At 36.9% G+C, this 21,318-nt stretch overlaps 1 protein-coding gene across 5 annotated transcripts in view; it reads right to left on the bottom strand.

The window, feature by feature from the left end:
* Positions 1 to 21,318, bottom strand: part of LOC106882636 (VPS9 domain-containing protein 1) — a 63,300-nt gene that overhangs the window by 15,492 nt on the left and 26,490 nt on the right. For 4 of the 5 annotated variants that reach the window (XM_089358450.1, XM_014933379.3, XM_089358456.1 and 1 more), the window contains exons 5-9: positions 18,505 to 18,616; positions 9,735 to 9,797; positions 5,019 to 5,071; positions 1,033 to 1,120; positions 137 to 222 (exon numbers count right to left, since the gene is read on the bottom strand). In XM_089358450.1, the coding sequence (XP_089214576.1) occupies positions 137 to 222; positions 1,033 to 1,120; positions 5,019 to 5,071; positions 9,735 to 9,797; positions 18,505 to 18,616 (402 nt within the window). The remainder of the gene's footprint in view (positions 1 to 136; positions 223 to 1,032; positions 1,121 to 5,018; positions 5,072 to 9,734; positions 9,798 to 18,504; positions 18,617 to 21,318) is intronic. The other variant, XM_089358460.1, reaches the window with a different exon arrangement.

The raw sequence follows: 21,318 nt of genomic DNA, 5'->3' as shown, positions 1-21,318 counted from the left end.
CTGAACCCTTGGACCCCTGATCAGCACACTATCAACTCATCCAACTGTAGCTCTCTCACAATAGTACAAACTTTAAAACTACCAATAGGGAAAAAATCACAAAGTTTATGGAAAAAGTTATTGAGTGAGGACTCACCGAAATATACTTTGGATTGAATATTTTATAACCTCAGGGTTTTTCGGATCCTGTGATACTTTCTGTCTTATATTTTGAAGCCATTTCTTAAATTAAAACAAAAATAAAATACTATTATAGCCATTTATTGTTAAAAGTGACACTCATTTATTTCGAAGTATTATTTCATCAAAAGTACAGTGTACTTAAGACAAGAGACTCCTAGGAACCAGTCAAAAAATTCAAGACTTTATCGTCTGCCAACAGAACAGCACTACATTATGTGTGCAACAAAGATGCTCAATGGAGGAAGAAAAAAGTCAATTATATCAACCCAGTATTTGACTTGTATTATATTTTATCAACTCTGGAAAGATGAGAGATAAAGTTGACCTCATCAGATTTGACATCAGAATGCAAAGAGTCAAAACCACAATGCTGCAAGGCATTTTCCCAGTACTCTGAAGATTCTGCCAATCCATAACGTTTCCTCATTAAATAATAGCCAAGGAACAGTCCTTTGCCAAATGCTTCTTCTTCAAAACTGTCCATTTATGTATCCCTTCTTATCACTAACCTGCAACAACAGAACACCTAAACCATACTAACCTCAACCATTTATCCATAAGGGGCTTTGTTAAAATCAGTTATATCCATGTTACCTTGAGTAACAGAAAAAGCCCTAAGTCACATAGCAATACACAAGTATCATCATATTGATATATATGTGAATAGGTCAAGATATCTTAGCATGAAGCTATCTAATATCCATCATGAAAGCACAGGATATCTAACATCAAGATGCTTAGTATCTCTTACAAATGCCAAGGGGCTAAATTAAAATTAAATACAAGGTATGAATGAAAACAAAAAACAACAAAACTGAAAATAGTTCTGAAAATTAAAGACATCCTCACCACATCCATCTCATAATCTAATGTCTTTTTAAAGATTTGTTTGCGATTTTCTTGTTCTTTAGAAAGTTTTGTGGGTAAGGAAAAACGGCTGCAAAAATACAGAAAAATTAACATTCATTCAGTGAACAAGGTTTATATATATATTTGTAGTTAAGAGGTTTGCAGAAATTTACAAAATTACAGAATAACTCTTCTATCTTAGTCAAAGCAACAGAAGACAAAAAGTCATTGAAAATAAAATCAAATATATTAAATATTTAATTCAACACTATCATTTCCTGCATAGCAAGTAGGTTTTTATCAACAAAGGACATAGTACGTACAACATTTCACAAAACAGATAGAAAACAAATCACATATAACAGACAGCACAGTGAAAACAAGACAAAAAACACATAGTACAGATGAGAACAGAGACAACCCTAAACTTACAACAAACTCAATCTACAATATTCATATTCTGTTATTAACAAATTTGCCGAGTTTTATGATGCGGTGGCAAATTGTTATCAGTATTTTAGCTTCAACTCCAGGTCCAAAAACATCATTTACATCATTAACCCTTTCACTGCAGAAATCAGATATATCCACTCAAAATTTCATTATCTTTAACTGCAGAAAGCAGTTTTATAAACTAATCTATCTTTTGTAGAGAAATGTCATGCTTGAAACTATTTTTTTGTTGAGCATGGCTGTGTGGTAAGAAGCTTGCTTCCCAACCACATGGTTCCAGGTTCAGTCCTACTGCATGGCACCTTGGGCAAGTGTCTTTTACTATAGCCTCAGGCCGACCAAAGCCTTGTGAGTGGATTTGGTAGATGGAAACTGAAAGAATCTCATCATATATATGTTCACAAACTGAGGAAAAGAGATCCTTCAAAGGGGTGTGTTAAACATCCAATTCACTGGTACGTCAGTTGAATACCATATAAATATGGGCATAATCCAATTACAAAGATAAATTAAATAGAGAGGTACTATTGACAATCCAATAATTTATTTATATTATATTACATGATATACTGTGAATATAATATAACATATCATATAACATAAATAATTATTAAAACAATTATTAAAAAAAACCCATAAAAGGCCAACAAATTGTTTCAACTTATATTCATTTTCTAATATGAATACACAATAACAGTTCCCTTATATATAAGTCACTTCAGGGTCATGGTTTAAAGATAGACGTAATTCCATGTGAAAGGGCGGCTGGATTGTAAAAATCAATTCAAATGTCTATGTATTATAAGCGTGAGCATTAACTATTCAATCATACATCAATTACAATTAAAAAATAACAAAACCACTCTAATGGACAATACAACCAAGTAAGTGCAATCCACAACCATCGAAATCCACTTCATTACATCTCAGATACATACCAATCAAAACCCATTCATGTCCAAGATAGTCCCTTGTCACCACAACATACAACAAGCGAGGTATGTGTATATATATGCATATAATTAATTATCTAAGTCTTCCCCTATGTATAACTGCAACAAAAAGTATAGAAACAATTACATCTTCAATACAACAACTCTTCTATTTATTTTAATTAATTGATATATAAAATTATTGCTTAAATTAACTAATAATAATCTTCTATATTTATTATTTTCTTGGAGGGATAATTCCATAGCAGATATGAATGGAAACCTAATAAAAATTTTCCTTGTTTACTTAATTTATTGTAGGGAGAATTCCGTAATAAACAGAATTTTATCTATCTTTAAACCATGACCCTAAAGTGACTTATATATAAGGGAACTGTTATTGTGCATGTATATCAGAAAATGTATATAAGTTGAAACAATTTGTTGGCCTTTTATGGTTTTTTTAAATAATCATTTGTTATATAATATTATGTTATATTATCATCATCATCATCATCATCGTTTAACGTCCGCTTTCCATGCTAGCATGGGTTGGACGATTTGACTGAGGACTGGTGCAACTGGATGGCTACACCAGGCTCCAATCTAATTTGGCAGAGTTTCTACAGCTGGATGCCCTTCCTAACGCCAACCACTCAGAGAGTGTAGTGGGTGCTTTTACGTGTCACCCGCACGAAAACGGCCACGCTTGAAATGGTGTCTTTTATGTGCCACCCACACAAGAGCCAGTCCAGGGGCACTGGCAATGATCTCGCTCGAAAACCCTACAAGGCCAGTCAGGCGGTACTGGCAACGGTCACGCTCAGGATGGTACATCTTATGTGCCACCCGCACAAGAGCCAGTCCAGGTGCACTGGCAACGATCTCACTTGGCTTGCCGGGTCTTCTCACGCACAGCACATTTCCAAAGGTCTCGGTCAGTAGTCATCGCCTCGGTGAGGCCCAATGTTCGAAGGTCTTGCCTCACCACCTAAGCCCAGGTCTTCCTGGGCCTACCTCTTCCACGGGTTCCCTCAACTGTTAGGGAGTGGCACTTTTTCACGCAGCTATCCTCATTCATTCTCACCACATGTCCAAACCAGCGCAATCGTCTCTCTTGCACACCACTACTGACGCTTCTTATGTTCAGCTTTTCTCTCAAGATACTTACACTCTGACGGGTATGCAAATTTACATTACACATCCAGCGGAGCATACTGGCTTCATTCCTTGCGAGCTTACGCATGTCCTCAGCAGTCACAGCCCATGTTTCACTGCCATGTAGCATGGCTGTTCGTACACATGCGTCATACAGTCTGCCTTTTACCCTGAGTGAGAGTCCCTTTGTCGCCAGCAGAGGTAAGAGCTCTAAATAAATTATCGGATTGTCAATAGTATCTCTCTACTTAATTTATCATCATATATATGTATATACAGGATTATTCAAAAATAATGAACCATTTTCATTATGCAATATTTTAATAAGGAAAAGCAATAGAAAACTCCAGCTAAGTCACAAGTATTTACTCACAATCAACTTTTATTTCCTGTCTGACAAATGTTCAATGTGGCCACCACCTGCAACACAGGCAACATCAATGTGATAAGAGAATTCCTCCCAGATGTGTATCAGGATATCAAAAGCAAATTCATTATGGAACTAAATAAATTTGCTTTGCTTGAGGCGATTCCAGAAGATATTGACATAGAAGGGAAATGGAAAAACTTCGATAAAGCATTCAACCAGAGAGCCAAAGAAGTACTCAATGGATCGTGATATGCTGACATGTCTCTGGGAGGAATTCTCTTATCGCATTGGTGTTGCCCGTGCTGCAGGTGGTGGTCACATTGAACACTTGTAAAACAGGAAATAAAAGTTGATTGTGAATAAATACTTGTGACTTAGCTGGAGTTTTCTATTGCTTTTCCTTATCAAAATATTGTGTAATCAAATCGGTTCATTCTTTTTGAATAACCCTGTATATATATATATCTATGTACGTGTGTGTGTTCGTCCCCCCACCAACGCTTAACAATGGACACTAGTGTGTTTACATCCCCATAACTTAGCAGTTCAACAAAAGAGACTGATAGAATAAGTACCAGGCTTATAAAATGTAAGTACTGGGGTTGATACATTCAATTAAAAATTCTTCAAGGTGGTGACCCAGCATGGCCCCAGTCTAATGACTAAAACAAGTAACAGATAAAAGATATGTCATGTTTATTGAGGTCATGTGACTTGCAGGAAATACCAATTCTATTTTTTGGTAGATATTTAATATCATTACTGGAATAAGCATGAAATTTTGCAGTTAAAAAGTTAATGCATTTAGAAAATGTATGAACACCAAAGTTTCTTGTCTCTCTGTACCAAATGATTTCAGGTTTGTGATGTAAGAAACCAATATTTAATACATTTTCAAGGTGGTAAAAAGAAATGTTATATTCTTAATAAACCAAAAAGGTGATCCAATTTGCATCCCAAGTTAGAACTACTTAACTTTTAGAGGGAAAAATTAATGCAAAAACTTTGCACTTCCTAAATCTAGAGTTACATTCCAGCAAAAGAAATCTTAATCAGTCAATGAAGTATCTTACCGTGTAGCTTCTTTTTCCAAGCGTTTCTGTCGTTCATTCATTTTCTTTGCAAGCTAATCCACGTTAAGATCAACAGCAATATTGAACAAGAAGAAATGGCTTAATCCTAAAACATTCAACTAATGCACAAGTCCAGAAAGCCATGTAGTAATCAAAATTTTTCTCAACCATGTATATATTTACAAAAAAAATTAAATAAGTTCAAATCTTTTTTATAAATTTTAAACCCTTACTTTTCACATCAATGACAGGATTGTGAATAAGGCCTATAGCAATAGATTTATGATTAGAATAGTTCTCAGCTATAGCTGTTATGACAGCCATCAATATCTATGGATTATCAGATACTGATTTCATCAAAAGCAACATATATTTAAAGTATAACACTCCTAATGTAAGAAACTAAAGCCTGGAAGTGTGGTGGTAGCAGGGGACTGTATCATACAGCCAAAAGGCAAGCTAGGGGACAGGTTGACTTAGTCAGAGGGGAAGCAGGAAAGAAGAGATTAGCCAATGTTCTGCATCATGAGGATCAGAGACTTGAAGTGTTCCGAGTTGCAAGACAGTGTGTGAGAGAAAATTGCGATGTCAAAGGAGAGAAATGTGTTCACATGGATGATGGCTCACTTGCATTTTATGATGCTGCAAAGAAAGAGACTTGGAGATACCACTATGAAAGATTGCTAAATGAAGAGAATGAATGGGAGAAAGAGAGTCTGGTAAATGTTGACCAACTAAGGGACCAGCTATCTGACTTGACGGTACCTTGGTAGATAAAGCAATTAAGGATATGAAGACAGCGAAAGCCCCCGGTCTATCAGGAATCACAGCTGAGATGCTTAAAATATCTGACGGTGTAGGCTATGGTCTAGTCACCCATATAGTTAATCACGTGATACACAAAGGAGTCATACACAATGACTGGTGTAGCAGCACCAAAGTCAACTGATACAAAGGTAAAGTTGATGTCTTAGATAGAAATAACTACAGGGGTATCAAATTATTGGATCAGGTGATGAAAGCCACAGAGAGAGTCATAGCCCAACTAATTAGGAAGGAGAGTCAGTTTAGATGAGATGCAGTTTGGGTTTGTGCTAAGGAGAAGCACCACTGATGCTATATTTCTGGTAAGACAGCTGCAGAAGAAATACCTAGCCAAAGATAAACCTCTGTACTTGGCTTTTGCTGACATGGAGAATGTCTTTGACAGGGTACCCCAATCCTTTATCTGATGGTCAATGCAGAAACTAGGGATAGATGAGTGGTTGGTGACAGCTGCATAAACCATGTACAGGGATGCTGTCAGTAAGGTGAGGGCTGACAACAAATATAGTGAAGAATTCAGGATACAACTAGGAGTTCACTAACGATCAGTCCTCAGTCCCCTCTTGTTCATCAGAGTCCTCCCAGTGATAACAGAGGAATTCAAGACAGGCTGCTCTTGAGAGCTCCTCTATGCTGATGACCTTGCTCTTATAGCTGACTCACTACCAGAACTAGAGAAGTTTCAGGTGTGAATGCAAGGTCTAGAATCGAAGGGCCTTAGAGTTAACCTAGCAAAAACCAAAGTCTTAGTATGTAGGAAGGCGGACAAATCACAAATCCCTTCAGGTAGATGGCCCTGCTTGATCTGTAGAGAAGGCGTAGGTAGAAATCCAGTGTAAGCTATGGACACAAAAGAGATGCAACAACATCAGGGGAAGGTTAACAGGGAAGATAGTTTTTGTGTGTGGAAGGTGCACAGGTACAATAAACATCAAAAATGTACAGAAAATAGATTCCATCATATGCCAAGGGGGAAAACTAAAAGTAGTCGGTAGTTTCTGTTACCTAGGTGACCAAGTCAGTAGAGTGGGCTGCTCTGAGAGTGTAGCTGCTAGAATAGGCTGGGCAAAGTTCAGAGAGCTCCAGCCTCTGCTGGTAACAAAGGGCCTCTTACTCAGAGTGAAAGGCAGACTGTATGATGCTTGTATGCAAACAGCCATGTTACACGGCAGTGAAACATGGGCTGTGACAGCCAAGGACATGTGTAGGCTTGAAAGAAGTGAAGCCAGTATGCTTCGCTGGATGTCCAATGTCAGTGTGCATGCACAACAGAGTGTAAGCGTCCTGAGAGAAAAGTTGAACATAAGAACTATCAGATGTGGTGTGCACGAGAGACAACTGCACTGGTATGGTCATGAGATGTGTATGGATGAGGACAGCTGTGTGAAGAAGTGTCACACTCTAACGGAAGAGGGAATCTGTGGAAGAGGTAGACCCAGGAAGACATGGAATGAGGTGGTGAAGCATGATCTTTGAATGTTGGGTCTCATAGAGGCAATGACAAGGGACTGAGACCTTTGGAGATATGTCATGCTTAAGAAGATCCAGCAAGCTTAGTGATATCATAGTCATGGACAATGCCAGTGTCATGTAAGTGGCCCATTAAAAGCACCCTTCAATTGTTGGGCAATATGCTGTGCTTGTGAAGACCTGTCAAACTGAGTGAAATCAAAGTCATGGCCAATGCCAGTGCTGTCTGACTGGCACTCATGCTGGTAACACGTAAAAAGCACCATTCAAACGTTGGGCCTCATGGGGCAGTGACATCAAACCAAGTGAGATCATAGTTGTGGCCAATGCCAATGTCATGTAACTGGCCCATTAAAAGCACCCTTCAATTATTGGGTGATATGCTGTGCATGTGAAGACTTGTTGAACTGAGTGAAATCGTAGTAGTGGCCGATGCCAGTGTTGTCTGACAGGCACCCATGCCGGTGGCAGGTAAAAAGAACCATTCAAGCATTGGATTTCATGGAGGCAGTGACAGGTGACCAAGACCTTTGGCAATATACTGTGCTTGTATAGACTGTAGTGAGACCGTAGTCATGGCTGATGCCGGTGTCAGGTCAGTGGTACCCATGCCAGTGGTACGTAAAAATTACCCACTACACTCTCAGAGTAGTTGGCATTAGGAAGGGCATCCAGCTGTAGAAACCTTGCCAAATCAGATCAGAACCTGATGCAGCCCCCCCCCCCCAGCTTAACAGTTTTCAGTCAAACCATCCAACCCATGCCAGCATGGAAAGCGGACATTAAATAATGATGATGATAATACATATATATATATATATATATATATATATATATATATATATATATATATATATATATATATATATATATATATATATATATATAAAATCAAAAAGGGATAAAATCTTTTATAAGAATTTTATCAGGAAGCTAGTGTGTAAAAAAATTTGTAAGGAAAATTTCTATTCCCAAGAATATATATATATATATATATATATATATATATATATATATATATATATATATATATATATATATATATATATATATATATATACGACAGACTTCTTTCAGTTTCCATTTATCAAATCCACTCACAAGACTTGGGTCAGCCTGAGGTCATAATAGAAGACACTTGCCCAAGGTGCCACACAGTGGGACTGAACCCAGAACCATGTGGTTGGGAGGCAAGCTTCTTACCACACAGCCACACCTGCGCCTATATATATATATTTATATATATAACTGAAATATTGAAGTTATAAAAATATCTTTGTAATTTGGTTTAGTGTAGTAGTGCAATGTAGCATAGCAGTTGAAAAACTTAGCAGAGAATGCATAGGATTCTGAAGTCCCTTTACTCAACCTATATAGGTTTGATACTACATAAAATGCACCTAGTACACACTGTAACGTAGCTAGAAATAAGAAAAGCATCCTGTCCCAGAAACCAAACCAAATGACAATGTGCTAGTATCAGTCTATAAAAACACCAGCTCCAAAGAGGAAATAGCTCAGACCATTAAGACCCACCCAACCCATGTTAGCATAAAAAGTAAACATAAAAATGGGAGAAGTGATGATGACGATGATGATGATGGTCTACCCCTTGGTCTTTGGATTAGCTTTTTGGTCTCGTCAGAATGTGCAGAAGATATAGGGAGTGAAAGCTGTCAACTGTCTCAACCAATCAACGTTGTCATGTGTCAGTATAGCTAGTGTAGTGCTGTATAGTTCTTAAAGTAATCCATTGTCTTCACAGATTTCAAAGAGATTGCTTTATGTCTCAAGGCCATTACTCACTGAAATGTTTCAGTATTAATTGTTTAAAGTGGTACTTTCATGTGAATGTAATTCTAGGTACTGGATGAAGGAAAGAACTTTATCAGACTTCTACATTTGTTGTTGTTGATTAGCTCTATTTCAAAATCACTTTTAAGGTCTTGCTAAAGAATTCTAACAGGTGGTGATGATGGAATGGCAGGTCAAGTAAATGCAACAGATGTTTAACAACAATATCAAAATAACAAAAAACAGTCGTCATCATTCGGTAGTGGCGATGTCATTTTTTATTATCTGCTTTCCATGCTGACATAGGTTGAACAGTTTGACAGGATCTAGCAGATAGTGGAGCTGTGTTGAGCTCCAGAGTCAGCCCTGGCATGGATTTTACAGCCAAATGCCCTTCCTAACACCAACCACTTTACAGAGTGAGCTGGATGCTTTTTTTTTTTCATGCTACTGACCCTAGTGAGGTCAACAAGTAACTTACAAAACAGGAAAGAGTCCTCTCAAGCAAGTAGAAGGGAGGTATTTGTGAAGGAATGGTTGGCTTTATGCCAGGTGTTAAGAGGCTAAAGTATGAGAGATTATTTCAAATCAAATACCTTCATTAAGTGTGCATTTTTAAAAGGATACAGAAATTTCACGAGCTTTAGCTATTGCAATATTCTCAACCATTTTCCTTTGAAGTGTAAGAGCCTAAGAAAAAATTAAAAAAACAATTATAATGTTATTAGAAAACATCTAACAAAGAAATGTAGTCTTTAATCTAAATTTAGTGTAAAGAATTAATATATCAGAAAAAACTTGATGCAATTTATTTATTGTATTATTATTATTATTATTATTATTATTATTATTATTATTATTATTGCTGGAAGAATCATTAGCACACCACAAAAAATGCTTAGCAGCATTTTGTCCATGTATATATTCTGAGTTCAAATTCTGCAGTGGTTGACTTTGCCTTTCATCCTTTTAGGATCAATAAAACAAGTACCAGTCAAGTACTAAGGTTGATATAATCGATTACCCCCTCCCCTCAAAATATGAAGCCTTGTATTATAATACAATACACTGAAAATTATAGTACATTACAAGCTATGGGAACAACAGAAAAAGCAACATTAACTATTAATGCCCATGATATAATAGTACATATACATAACGATAATAATTAATGATTACAAATAATATATGCTTACATTGACAATTATTAACACTTGTCCAAACTCATAAACAGACCATAAATGACAGAGAGTAGTGTTCTTCAAATCAAGAGACTGAGATGAAAAATATTTCTTAACCCAACTATACAAGCCTGAATATACCTAAAACAACTAACAGATGGTAATATGGTGACTAAACTAGTGACTGGTATTGATATATGTGGAGAGCTTTCTGCAGACAGCAACCTACATAAATATGCTGAACTAACAATTATGATGTTTTACTTGTTTCTGCAACCCATTGCTTATTTTTCTGGTAACACATTGAACAGTTAACACACCTGGCTGTAGGATAGATTGGCTGTTAATACATATGCACAGAATTGACTTTAATCTATTCAATATATTAGGTTATTTCAAATGACCCAGAGCTTGTGTTACTTTGTTTATGTCTTCATTTCCAAAATAAAATTTTTAAATGTGTATGAGCATGTGTGTATGAGCATGTGTGTATGAGCATGTGTGTATGAGCATGTGTGTATGAGCGTGTGTGTATGAGCATGTGTGTATGAGCATGTGTGTATGAGCATGTGTGCATGCATGTATGTGTGTATACTTGTTGTAGAAAATGTTATTATATGTCTATCTAAACAACCTAATCTTGAAGTTTAAAATTTCTAAATAAAGTGACTGGATAGGTATTCTAAATAAGGTGACTGGATAGATATTTGTTAATAAAAAGATAAAACTCACATGATGTTCTTTTAGATTGGATACTAATTTGAAAATAAAGCATTCAAAGAATGTAATTATATTTCATTTCAGTTTTTGTATTTGTTTTGCATGATTCTTTTGAAACTGTTGAAACAAGTGTTGTTGTATCACAGGACAGTCATTTTGCCAATAAAACACACACAAACACATACTGGTTCTACTTAACTTATTATTATTAGCTCCACCTTAGCAAAGGTGGAGGTGTTGTTTTCAATCATGTTCTTTTGTTTGTCCATGGACAAGATATCTCAAGAACTGCTGGATGGATTCAAATGAAACTTTCAGGGATGTTTGGACATGTGACTGGCACAAATTGATTAAATTTGGGGATTGACATGGGGTCAGACAAGGATTCTGGGTTATTTTTCCGGTTTTTTTATTTAATTTTTGGGAGCAATCAGGTTCATTTTTAATATTCTCGTTTGTGAGAGCAATCAAGTTTATTTCAGATATTCTAATTCTAAAAATCATCTCTGGTTAATCTTTGAGAGGATGTTGGTGTTGCTTTGGCAGAGGTTTGTGCTCTCTGAGTGCTCTTGTTATTATTATTATCATTATTATTAAGGCAGCATTTTAGGTGTCATGCCAAGTGTACCAATTACCACAGGAATAATTGTTGTCTCAGTCTTCCAGTCTCCTTAGCTCTCTGGCTAGATCCTGATATTTCTCAACTTTTTTCAATTTCTTTGATATCGACTCTGCTATCATAGGAAATTGCAAAATCTCTGATCTTACACTGTTTATTTACCCTTTATAATTAGATTTGGCCCTCTTGCTTCAATACTATGGTCAGTCTTTCTGGGAAAGTCTCATTAGATCTTGTAATTTTCTTTTTCTATTACAAACTGGTGTTCATGTTCATACCACTAGTCTGTTATTTTGAAACCACACACTTGGCTAACATCCTAATGCACTCTTTTGCCGACACAATCATGCCTGCATTTATACTCCTTTTGTGCAAGTATACTGCACTCACTCAAAAGATAATTGATGCTTTCATCTTCTTTCCTGTAGATTCTTCTTTTGCTATCTGACTGAGTTTTGTTGATCTTTGCCTAAGTGGCTAAAATTAGAGTTTCAATCTTTTGTTTCAAGTTCCTGTCTATCAACAAAAGCCAGAATTCTTTATTATTATTAAGGCAGTGAGCCAGAAGAATCATTAGCATGCCAGGCAAAATGCTTAGCAGCATTTTTCATCTGCCTTCATACTCTGAGTTCAAATTCCCTGAGGTCAACTTTGCCTTTCATCCTTTCAGGGTTGATGAATTAAGTACCAGTGAAACACTGGGGTTGGTATAATTGACTAGTCCCCTCCCCACAAATATCAGACCATGTGCCTATAATAGAAACGATTATTATTATCATTATCATAGTCATGGCTGATGCTGATGTCATGTAACTGGCACCCATGCCAGTGGGACGTAAAAAGCACCTTTTGAGTGTTGGACTTTGTGGAGGCAATGTGGCCGATGCCGGTGTCATGTAACTAGCACCCATGCTGGTGGCACATAAAAAGCATCTTTCAAGTATTGGGCTTCACAGAGGCAAGAACAAATGACTGAGACCTTTGGCAATATGCCATGCTTGAGAAGACCCATCAAGCCAAGTGAAATCATGGTGATAGCAGATACTGGTGTCCCGTAAAAGCACCCATTACACTCTCAGAGTGGTTGGCGTTAGGAAGGGCATCCAGCCATAGAAACCATGCCAAAGTAGAAGGGAGTCTGGTGCAGCTTCTCAGCTTACCAACCCTGGTCAAACCATCCAACCCATGCCAGCATCGACAAGGGATGTTAAATGATGATGATGATGATGATGATTATTAATCATTATTAGTCAACTAGTTAACTAATTAGCCAATTAAATTATTGAAAGCTTAAAAATAGTTTGATCAATTAATCAAATCAGTTAGTTTGCCAAAGTTCTTTTGTCACCATTTGTGATTTCATCCATGAAGTGCCCTCAATCAGTTAATTGTTTACTTAATTAACTAGCTATGGTGGTGAACTGGCAGAAACATTAGCACACCAGACGAAGTGCTTAGCAGTATTTCGCCTATTGCTACATTCTGAGTTCAAATTCCACTGAGGTCAACTTTGCTTTCATCCTTTCAGGGTCGATAAATTAAGTACCATTTACATTCTGGGGTCAATCAAATTGACTGGCCCCCCTCCCCCAAAATTTCAGGCCTTGTGCCTATAATAGAAAGGATTAATTAACTAGCTGATTAATAATACTAAAAAGAAGCAAATTAGAACCAGTGTAGGTATTTTTATTAGCAAAATGACTGTCCCAAGATAAAACAACCACAATATTATAATTCCTTCACTATTTTCAGTGAAAACTATACATTTGCCAAAGTAATATATAAATATATACTATATTTTCCGGCATTCAAGCTGACATAGCATGTATTGCAAACATATAGTGTAAACATTCAAACATTGCCACAATCTTTCCAAATCCTACTGTGTTTCACGTGGAACTGTTGGTCCACCAAGATCATCTTGATGTATAAATCAACCTATTTTCTTTTGATTGTAAATTTTGGTTCGAAAAATGATGATGACATACAGATAAAAATATAGTAATTGTGATTTTACTGATAATACAGTTTCATACCTTTTATTAAATTGTTGGCATCTGATGCTTAGCCAAGTAGACAGTATTGTACTTAAGTGTTATGCATGATAAAATGATAATGAACTTATTGTATACAGTGATCAAGTGTAATTTAAACGTATTTAGCTCCTAGCTGACAATTGTTTTATCAAGTAACTCAGTGAGCACCAGTCTTGGGCATGACTTTGCATCAAATTGTGGGGCCCTAGTTCAGGAGTTCTGTGTTTTTGAGGAGTGTGGAACCAACTCTTAACTACTGCTGTTCCTAGTCTACTCTGACCCAGAGCAGTAGATATCTCGTGGTTGTTGCTTAACCCTAGCAAGGTCCTTGTCAGGCAGATCTATCATCAACAGTATTCCAACCATGACCATCCTGTTATTGCAGAAAGTATTTATCTATGACTACATTAATGAATATGTCCATTTGTTTTAGTTTGAAAGTAATTTAGCTGCTATTTCTAGCTGGACAGATCAGGATATCTTCAGTGTTTAAAATAAGTTTTCAAGGGTTCAAATTCCGTCATATCTAATCCTTAGAAGAAAAATAAATGTAAAAAAAAAAGGGTAAAGACCTTCTTCGGTCATGAATGACCATGGGATTGCACCTAGAAAGTTCCCCTCTAAGCACAAGTCCAATCAAGGTTGTTTATGGAAGACCAGTAGTCACCAATGTTATCTAAGAGAAAGGCAAAGGCTGATACAACTTGACACAAGTGACATAGCAACTCATTTCTACAGCTGAGTGAACTGAAGCAACATGAAATAAAGCATCTTGCTCAAGAACACGACACACAATTCAGTCAAGGAATCGAACTCACTACCTCATGATTGTGAGCCCAACACTCTAACCACTGAGCCATGCGTCTTCACAAGATAAGTGCAAAAAGCATGGAACATATAATTACATTACTTTTAATTTCTATGTCACATATTGAGCAGTAAAGTGTCAAAATTGAAAATATTCTAGATTAAATGAATTACAGAAGTGAGTTAAGTCCCTTTATGTTTTGCCTTTATCATGCTTTGCTCCACAACTGATATGATCAGTACCACTGATACTGTTGCCTTCCTTGACATGTTTGTGGTTTTGTGCCAATATTAGAAATCATTACATTCAAAAGCCAACAAGAGAGCTTCTACAGGGTCACTCGACCTGCTAGAAATAGCAGCCAGATCTCCCTCAGAGATCTATAATCATTATCATCGTTTAACGTCCGCTTTCCATGCTAGCATGGGTTGGACGATTTGACTGAGGACTGGTGGACCAGATGGCTACACCAGGCTCCAATCTAGCCATCTGGTTCACCATTCCTCAGTCAAATCATCCTTAAAGAAAAAACAGTAAGAACACATCAAAACATGTATTGTTATTCAAAAAGGTGAGGTAGTCACAGCTGTCAGTGAAGGCTAAGATAAGATTAAACGCCAACAATTATTTTAATCACTGGATCTCACAGAAGCGATGACAAGTGATCGAAACCTTTGGCGATATGCTGTGCTTGAGAAGACTTGTCAAGCCAAGTGAAATCATAATTGTGGCTGGCGCCGGTGACACATTAGAAGCACCTGTGCCGGTAACACATTAGAGGCACCCACTACACTTTTGGAATGGTTGGAAGGGCATCCAGCCATAGAAACCAAGCTAAATCAGACTGGAATCTGATACAAACCTCTGGCTTACAAGTTCCAGTCAAACCATGCCAGCATGGAAAGTGGACGCTAAATGATGATGACACATAGATAAAAAAAAAAACATCTGTCCATTTTACCTACAGATTAAACAATATAATCTAATTCCTGAACTCATTTGAGTACATATTTTCACATTTTATAACGTTTTGTCCCAGAGTTATTCCCCTTGCACAATCTGTAATCCAGTACAATTAACGAAATTTGTATGCCAGGTGTTAAATTTCATCTGATCATATCTTTCTAGTAGTTACGCATTTTTTCAAAGTATCTCCTGACTGTCTATTCTCTAAATATGAAAGTATCTGACAGTGTCTGTTAACTAGGTAACCTAATTATAAGTGGTATTGAATGTTCCAAAAGCATAGAAATATAGTCCAATTCCCAAGAAAGTTAACCCTCTCATTCTCCTACCTATCATTTTATTTCACTCACTTCTAATTTATCAAAGGTAATGGGGACAACTATCATCACTAACATTTTTCAATACTTTGAATCTCTCTCTCCCCCTCCTTTCTCAATGACTACCAGTATAGCTTACATAGAGCCAGATCCACTGAGGACCTACTTTCTTGTGTTACCCACCAGTGAGTTCTTGCTTTAGAGGACTTCAGAGAAAATCATATTGTTCCCCTAAAAATTTGACTAAACTTTTAACTACGTCTGCCATATGAATTTTTTATCAAAACTTTCTGCCTAAGGGTTCTATTCATGATAACATGTTAACAAAGTTCTTTCTGATTCACTCTTGATCAACACTGGTATGCCCCAGGTTTTGACTTTGTTCCCACTCTCTTCCTTTTATACATCAATAACCTACTTGCTATCACATCCAACAAGGTTTTTCACATTAATGGTGGATGGCTAATGATGATAATTTACAGAAAGTTGAATCACTGACTTAATTTTATCTCTAAGATATTATAGCATATTATTAATGACTTTAACCCTTTCACTGTGAAATTAAATTTAATGATTATTCCAGTAATGATAGCGAATATTTATCAAAAATAGATATGGCATTTTCTGCAAGTCACATAACCTCAATAAACTTGACATATCTCAACAAAAAATACTTTCAAACATGACCTTTTTCAATGAAATGAAAGACAGATTGGTATGTAAAACTGCTTTTGGTTATTAGGGGTAACTAAATTTTGAGTGGGCCTATCCAATTTACACAATAGAAGTGTTAAGAATAGCATTACACAATCTCATTTCTTTAGCCATATAAATTTTATCTATTGTGCTTATGTAAAAAAGGAATTTTATATTTAAGATGTACTTGCATGGTAAGTGTTTTGATCTGAAACTGTGTGTTGAAACTAAAATGAGTGCAGATTGGAAAACAGAAGTTAGCTATTCAAAAACACACAAAAACCATTAAAATTTTCTTTGCTCAAAACTACATCCTGTTCACAGCACAAATTTTGTGCTGTGATCAGGTCACAGTTTCAAGTGACAAAACTTTTGACACCATATTACAAACAATAAATGTTTAAGTGAAGATAAGTCTTTGTGTATTTCTGAATGGTTAACTTGTGTCTTCCATGCTGCACTAAAATATGATAACATGAAATTTGCGTTAATAGACGAATATTAGATATCTTCAAAGAATCAAATTATATTGTGCTAGATTTAGACTACAAAAGTGAAAGAAATATTACATTTAATTCATGGATGAATGATTAGTGTTAAGTTCATTCAACATTAAAAAAAAACCTGTTGCAATAATAAAAGCAGATGTTTTTTTTCATTTATGTTTCTGTTTTTCATTTTTTACTGTTTTACTTTTTTCTTTACATTTAATAAAAGGAAAGTAGATAGTGAATTTTTGACTATTTAGTAAGGACATCACAACCTTTTTGCTGGGGCTCTGTGACCAGCAGGAGAAAAGACAGAAGAAATCATAACTCATAGGCTATCTTCAAGCTGAAGATCTAGTCCAAATGCTTCTACTAACAGCATCCAAGTTGCTATTAAACCACAGGTCAACTCTGAACAACAAGACTTATGATCGAGCCCTAACATTTTTAGGAATATGCATGACTATATTATCTAATGTGTCCTTGCCTTTTTTTTACGATAGTAAAGTCTGATATGGACATTTGGCTGCTATTTCTAGTAGGTCAAACGACCGCATAGAGACTTTCTACAAAATTTGGTGTCAATTTCATCGACTATAACCTGCCTAACATACTTGCGTACTAGTGTCAATGCAAGAAATTGATATATAGTTTCATCCCTTTACATTGTAAGTTCAAATCTCACTGGTCTCGAATCTGCTTTCTTTTTCTTCACCTTGGAGGAATGAAAAATATCAATTATATATACAGAGAGTTTCAATTCACTACAGCTCTTGTATTAATATGGAAACTTAAATTTTTTTAATATTTTAACCTCCAATTTCAATTCTGCTCAGTCAACTTTTGCCTTTTATCCATCCTTGGTTTATAAATTTAATACCAAACATAGCCTATGATGGATCAGTTTATGGGTATCCCACTGTGTGACACCTTGGACACAGATAGCCTCAGGCAGGGCCGGCTCAAGGTACCGGCAGCTCAGGCAGTCGTTTGGGATACCATGTGCTAGGAGGTGCCAAGGAGGGTGTGACAAAGACAAGGAAATTTCCATGACAGTCAGCCTGTACATGCCAAAGTTCAGCTTGCCTGGGGTACCAGCAACCCTAAGACCAGCCCTGGCCTCAAGCTAAACAAAGCCTTAAAAATAAAACTTAGGAGACGGAAACTGAAGCCTTGTAAGTAGATTTTGTAAAGGGGAAATGAAAGAAGTCCAGAAAGAGAAAGAGTGAGTGTGTGTGTGTGCGTGTGTGTGTTACTGTCTCCTTGTCTTGATATTACGTGATATTTATAAACAAGTGTCACAGTCATGAAAGCAATGTCCTTCATTTCCAATCTTCCAAAAAAACATGTCTGGTCATGGGGAAATATTACCTTACTTGGAAACTTGAAGGTTAATGACAGAAAGGGCATCCAGCCATAGAATATCCATCCTAGCAACTGTGAGCATGGAAAAGTGGATATTAATACAATGATGATACCTCAAATACACATTGGATATAGTAATGTTTGAATTTGCTTCAGTTACAAATTCACAAAAATCAAATTTAAAATGTCAATTAAACATACCAAGTCATGCTGTTTTCTTCCTTGGTTCTGTTGTGCCATACGGGCCTTGTAAGCAAACAACAGTTGCTGGTTTTGTTTTTGGGCTGCTGCCATTGGGCTCATATCAACAGGTCTGAAACAATATAATATTATACTTACTTTCCTTAAGTGATACATAAAGTTTTGGAATTATAACAAATGAAACAGATAGATGTGATGTTTATGCCTTTCATGATAGCTTCATTAAAGTGATTAAAGACAGCAAGCTGTCGGAATCATGAGCATGCTCGAAATATTGCTAAGCAGCATTTCTCCCAGCTCTTTACATTCTGTGTTGAAATACAACCATGGTCAGTTTTATCTTATGTCCTTTTGGGGTCAATAAAATCAGTACCAGTTGAGCACTGGGGTCAATGTAATCACCATACTTCTCCCTTAAAAACATGCTGGCCTTGCATCAAAATTTGAAACTGTTATTAAAATGATTTATTTTTGTCTTTCAGTATAAACACAGGTGAATATTCTGAAATAATGGTTTCAAATTTTGGCACATGGCCAGCAAATTCAGGATGGGGGTAAGTCAATAACATCAATCCCAGTGCTCAACTGGTATTTATTTTATCAACCCAGAAAGGATGAAAGGCAAAGTCAACATCGGCCGATTTTGAACCCAGAACATTGTTGGCACTCCGTCGCTTACGACGTCGAGGGTTCCAGTTGATCCGATCAACAGAACAGCCTGTTCGTGAAATTAACGTACAAGTGGCTGAGCACTCCACAGACACATGTACCCTTAACGTAGTTCTCAGAGATATTCAGCGTGACACAGTGTGACAAGGCTGACCCTTTGAATTACAGGCACAACAGAAACAGGAAGTAAGAGTGAGAGAAAGTTGTGGTGAAAGAGTACAGCAGGGTTCGCCACCATCCCCTGCCGGAGCCTCGTGGAGCTTTAGGTGTTTTCACTCAATAAACACTCACAACGCCCGGTCTGGGAATCGAAACCACGATCCTATGACCGCGAGTCCGCTGCCCTAACCACTGGGCCATTGTGCCTCTACCCCTCATACATACACACATTACTACCTCCATCACTCATGGTTGACAAACATCTCTTTCAGTCTATCTACTTATCTATCTTATCACTCTCCTTCACTTCCATTAATATCTCTGTCACTCTTTCTCCTTTCTATCAATCTCTTCTCCCATCATACTGTTTTTTTTTTTCAATTCAGTCTTCTTACCAACAATCAACATGTAGCTACCTACCACTTAACTACTTCCTCAATCCCCTTCCCTTCCTTATCACTCCATTTCCTTCCATCACAATCTCGCTCCAATCAACATCTCACCCTAGCTCTCTCTTCCTCATCACTCTCTCATATATTCACCAACTTGGTCATGTCATCTTGAACAAATGGGATGATATAGAATAAAAAGGACTCTTTAGATTTATTTATTTACGAGGAACAAGATAACCTCACTAGGGCTAATGCTATTATAAAATGTGTCCCATATACTCTATAAAGACATTAACAAACTGTGTAGGAAAGAAAGGGCCTGTTAGTCTTACCAAGAACAAGGCAGCTTCTCTTGAACTGATACCATGATAAAATTTAACCAGTACACTAAATGTGGTTTATGAAAGACAGCCAACTATAGAAACCATGCCAAAAATGAATCCCACATGCAAGACATGGTCCCAACTCATCAAATATGACAGTAACTCCAAATACGAACAGTCCTGAACACTGACAACCCAATGAACCTATTCCACCACAGAAAGTTGACTTAAAATGATGATGATGATGATGATGATGATGATGATGATGATGATGATGATGATGATGATGGTGATGATGATGATGATGAAAAAGAAAATGCTGCAAATTATGTTTAAAAGATTTCTACTGTTCTGTAAATCATTTATTTCACATGCATCTATATTAAGATCACCTAGTATCTTTCTTCTTTTATCTTTTACTTGTTTCAGTCAGTGGACTGTGGCCATACTGGAGCACCACCTTGAAGGGTTTTAGTTGAACAGGTCAACTCCAGTACTTATTTTTTAAGTCTGGTACTTATTTTATTGGTCTCTTTAACCTGAGCCACTAAAATGCAGGGACATAAACAAACCAACACTGGTTGTCAAGCAATGATGGGGGGGAGGACAAACACAACACAAAGACGCACACCATGGAAATATATACACATATAGGACAGGTCTTTTTTCAGTTTCCATCAACCAAATTCACTTACAAGGCTTTGGTTGGCCAGGGGCTATAGTAGAAGACATTTATCTAATGTACTGAGCAGTGGAACTGAACCCAGAACCATGTAATTGAGAAGCAAACTTCTTACCACACAGCTCTGCCTGCACTTATATAATGCACTTTTTTAAATTTGTCTTAGTGTGAAGCCTACATTTTGCAGGAATATATCTAGTTTAGTTTCCAATGACCTATAAATACATCATCATCATCGTTTAACGTCCACCTTCCATGCTAGCATGGGTTGGACGATTTGACTGAGGACTGGTGAAACCGGATGGCAACACCAGGCTCCAATCTAATTTGGCAGAGTTTCTACAGCTGGATGCCCTTCCTAACGCCAACCACTCAGAGAGTGTAGTGGGTGCTTTTACGTGTCACCCGCACGAAAACGGCCACGCTCGAAATGGTGTCTTTTATGTGCCACCCGCACGAAAACGGCCACGCTCGAAATGGTGTCTTTTATGTGCCACCCGCACGAAAACGGCCACGCTCGAAATGGTGTCTTTTATGTGCCACCCGCACATCCTTTTATGATATTTGATTCCAAAAATGTTATGAAAAT

Source organism: Octopus bimaculoides, chromosome 1, assembly GCF_046866305.1.
Source record: "Octopus bimaculoides isolate indiv1 chromosome 1, ASM4686630v1, whole genome shotgun sequence".
In the NCBI taxonomy this organism is placed as follows: Eukaryota; Metazoa; Mollusca; class Cephalopoda; order Octopoda; family Octopodidae; genus Octopus; species Octopus bimaculoides.
The sequence above is the reverse complement of the archived record's forward strand: the minus strand, read 5'-3'. Positions and strand labels throughout refer to the sequence as shown.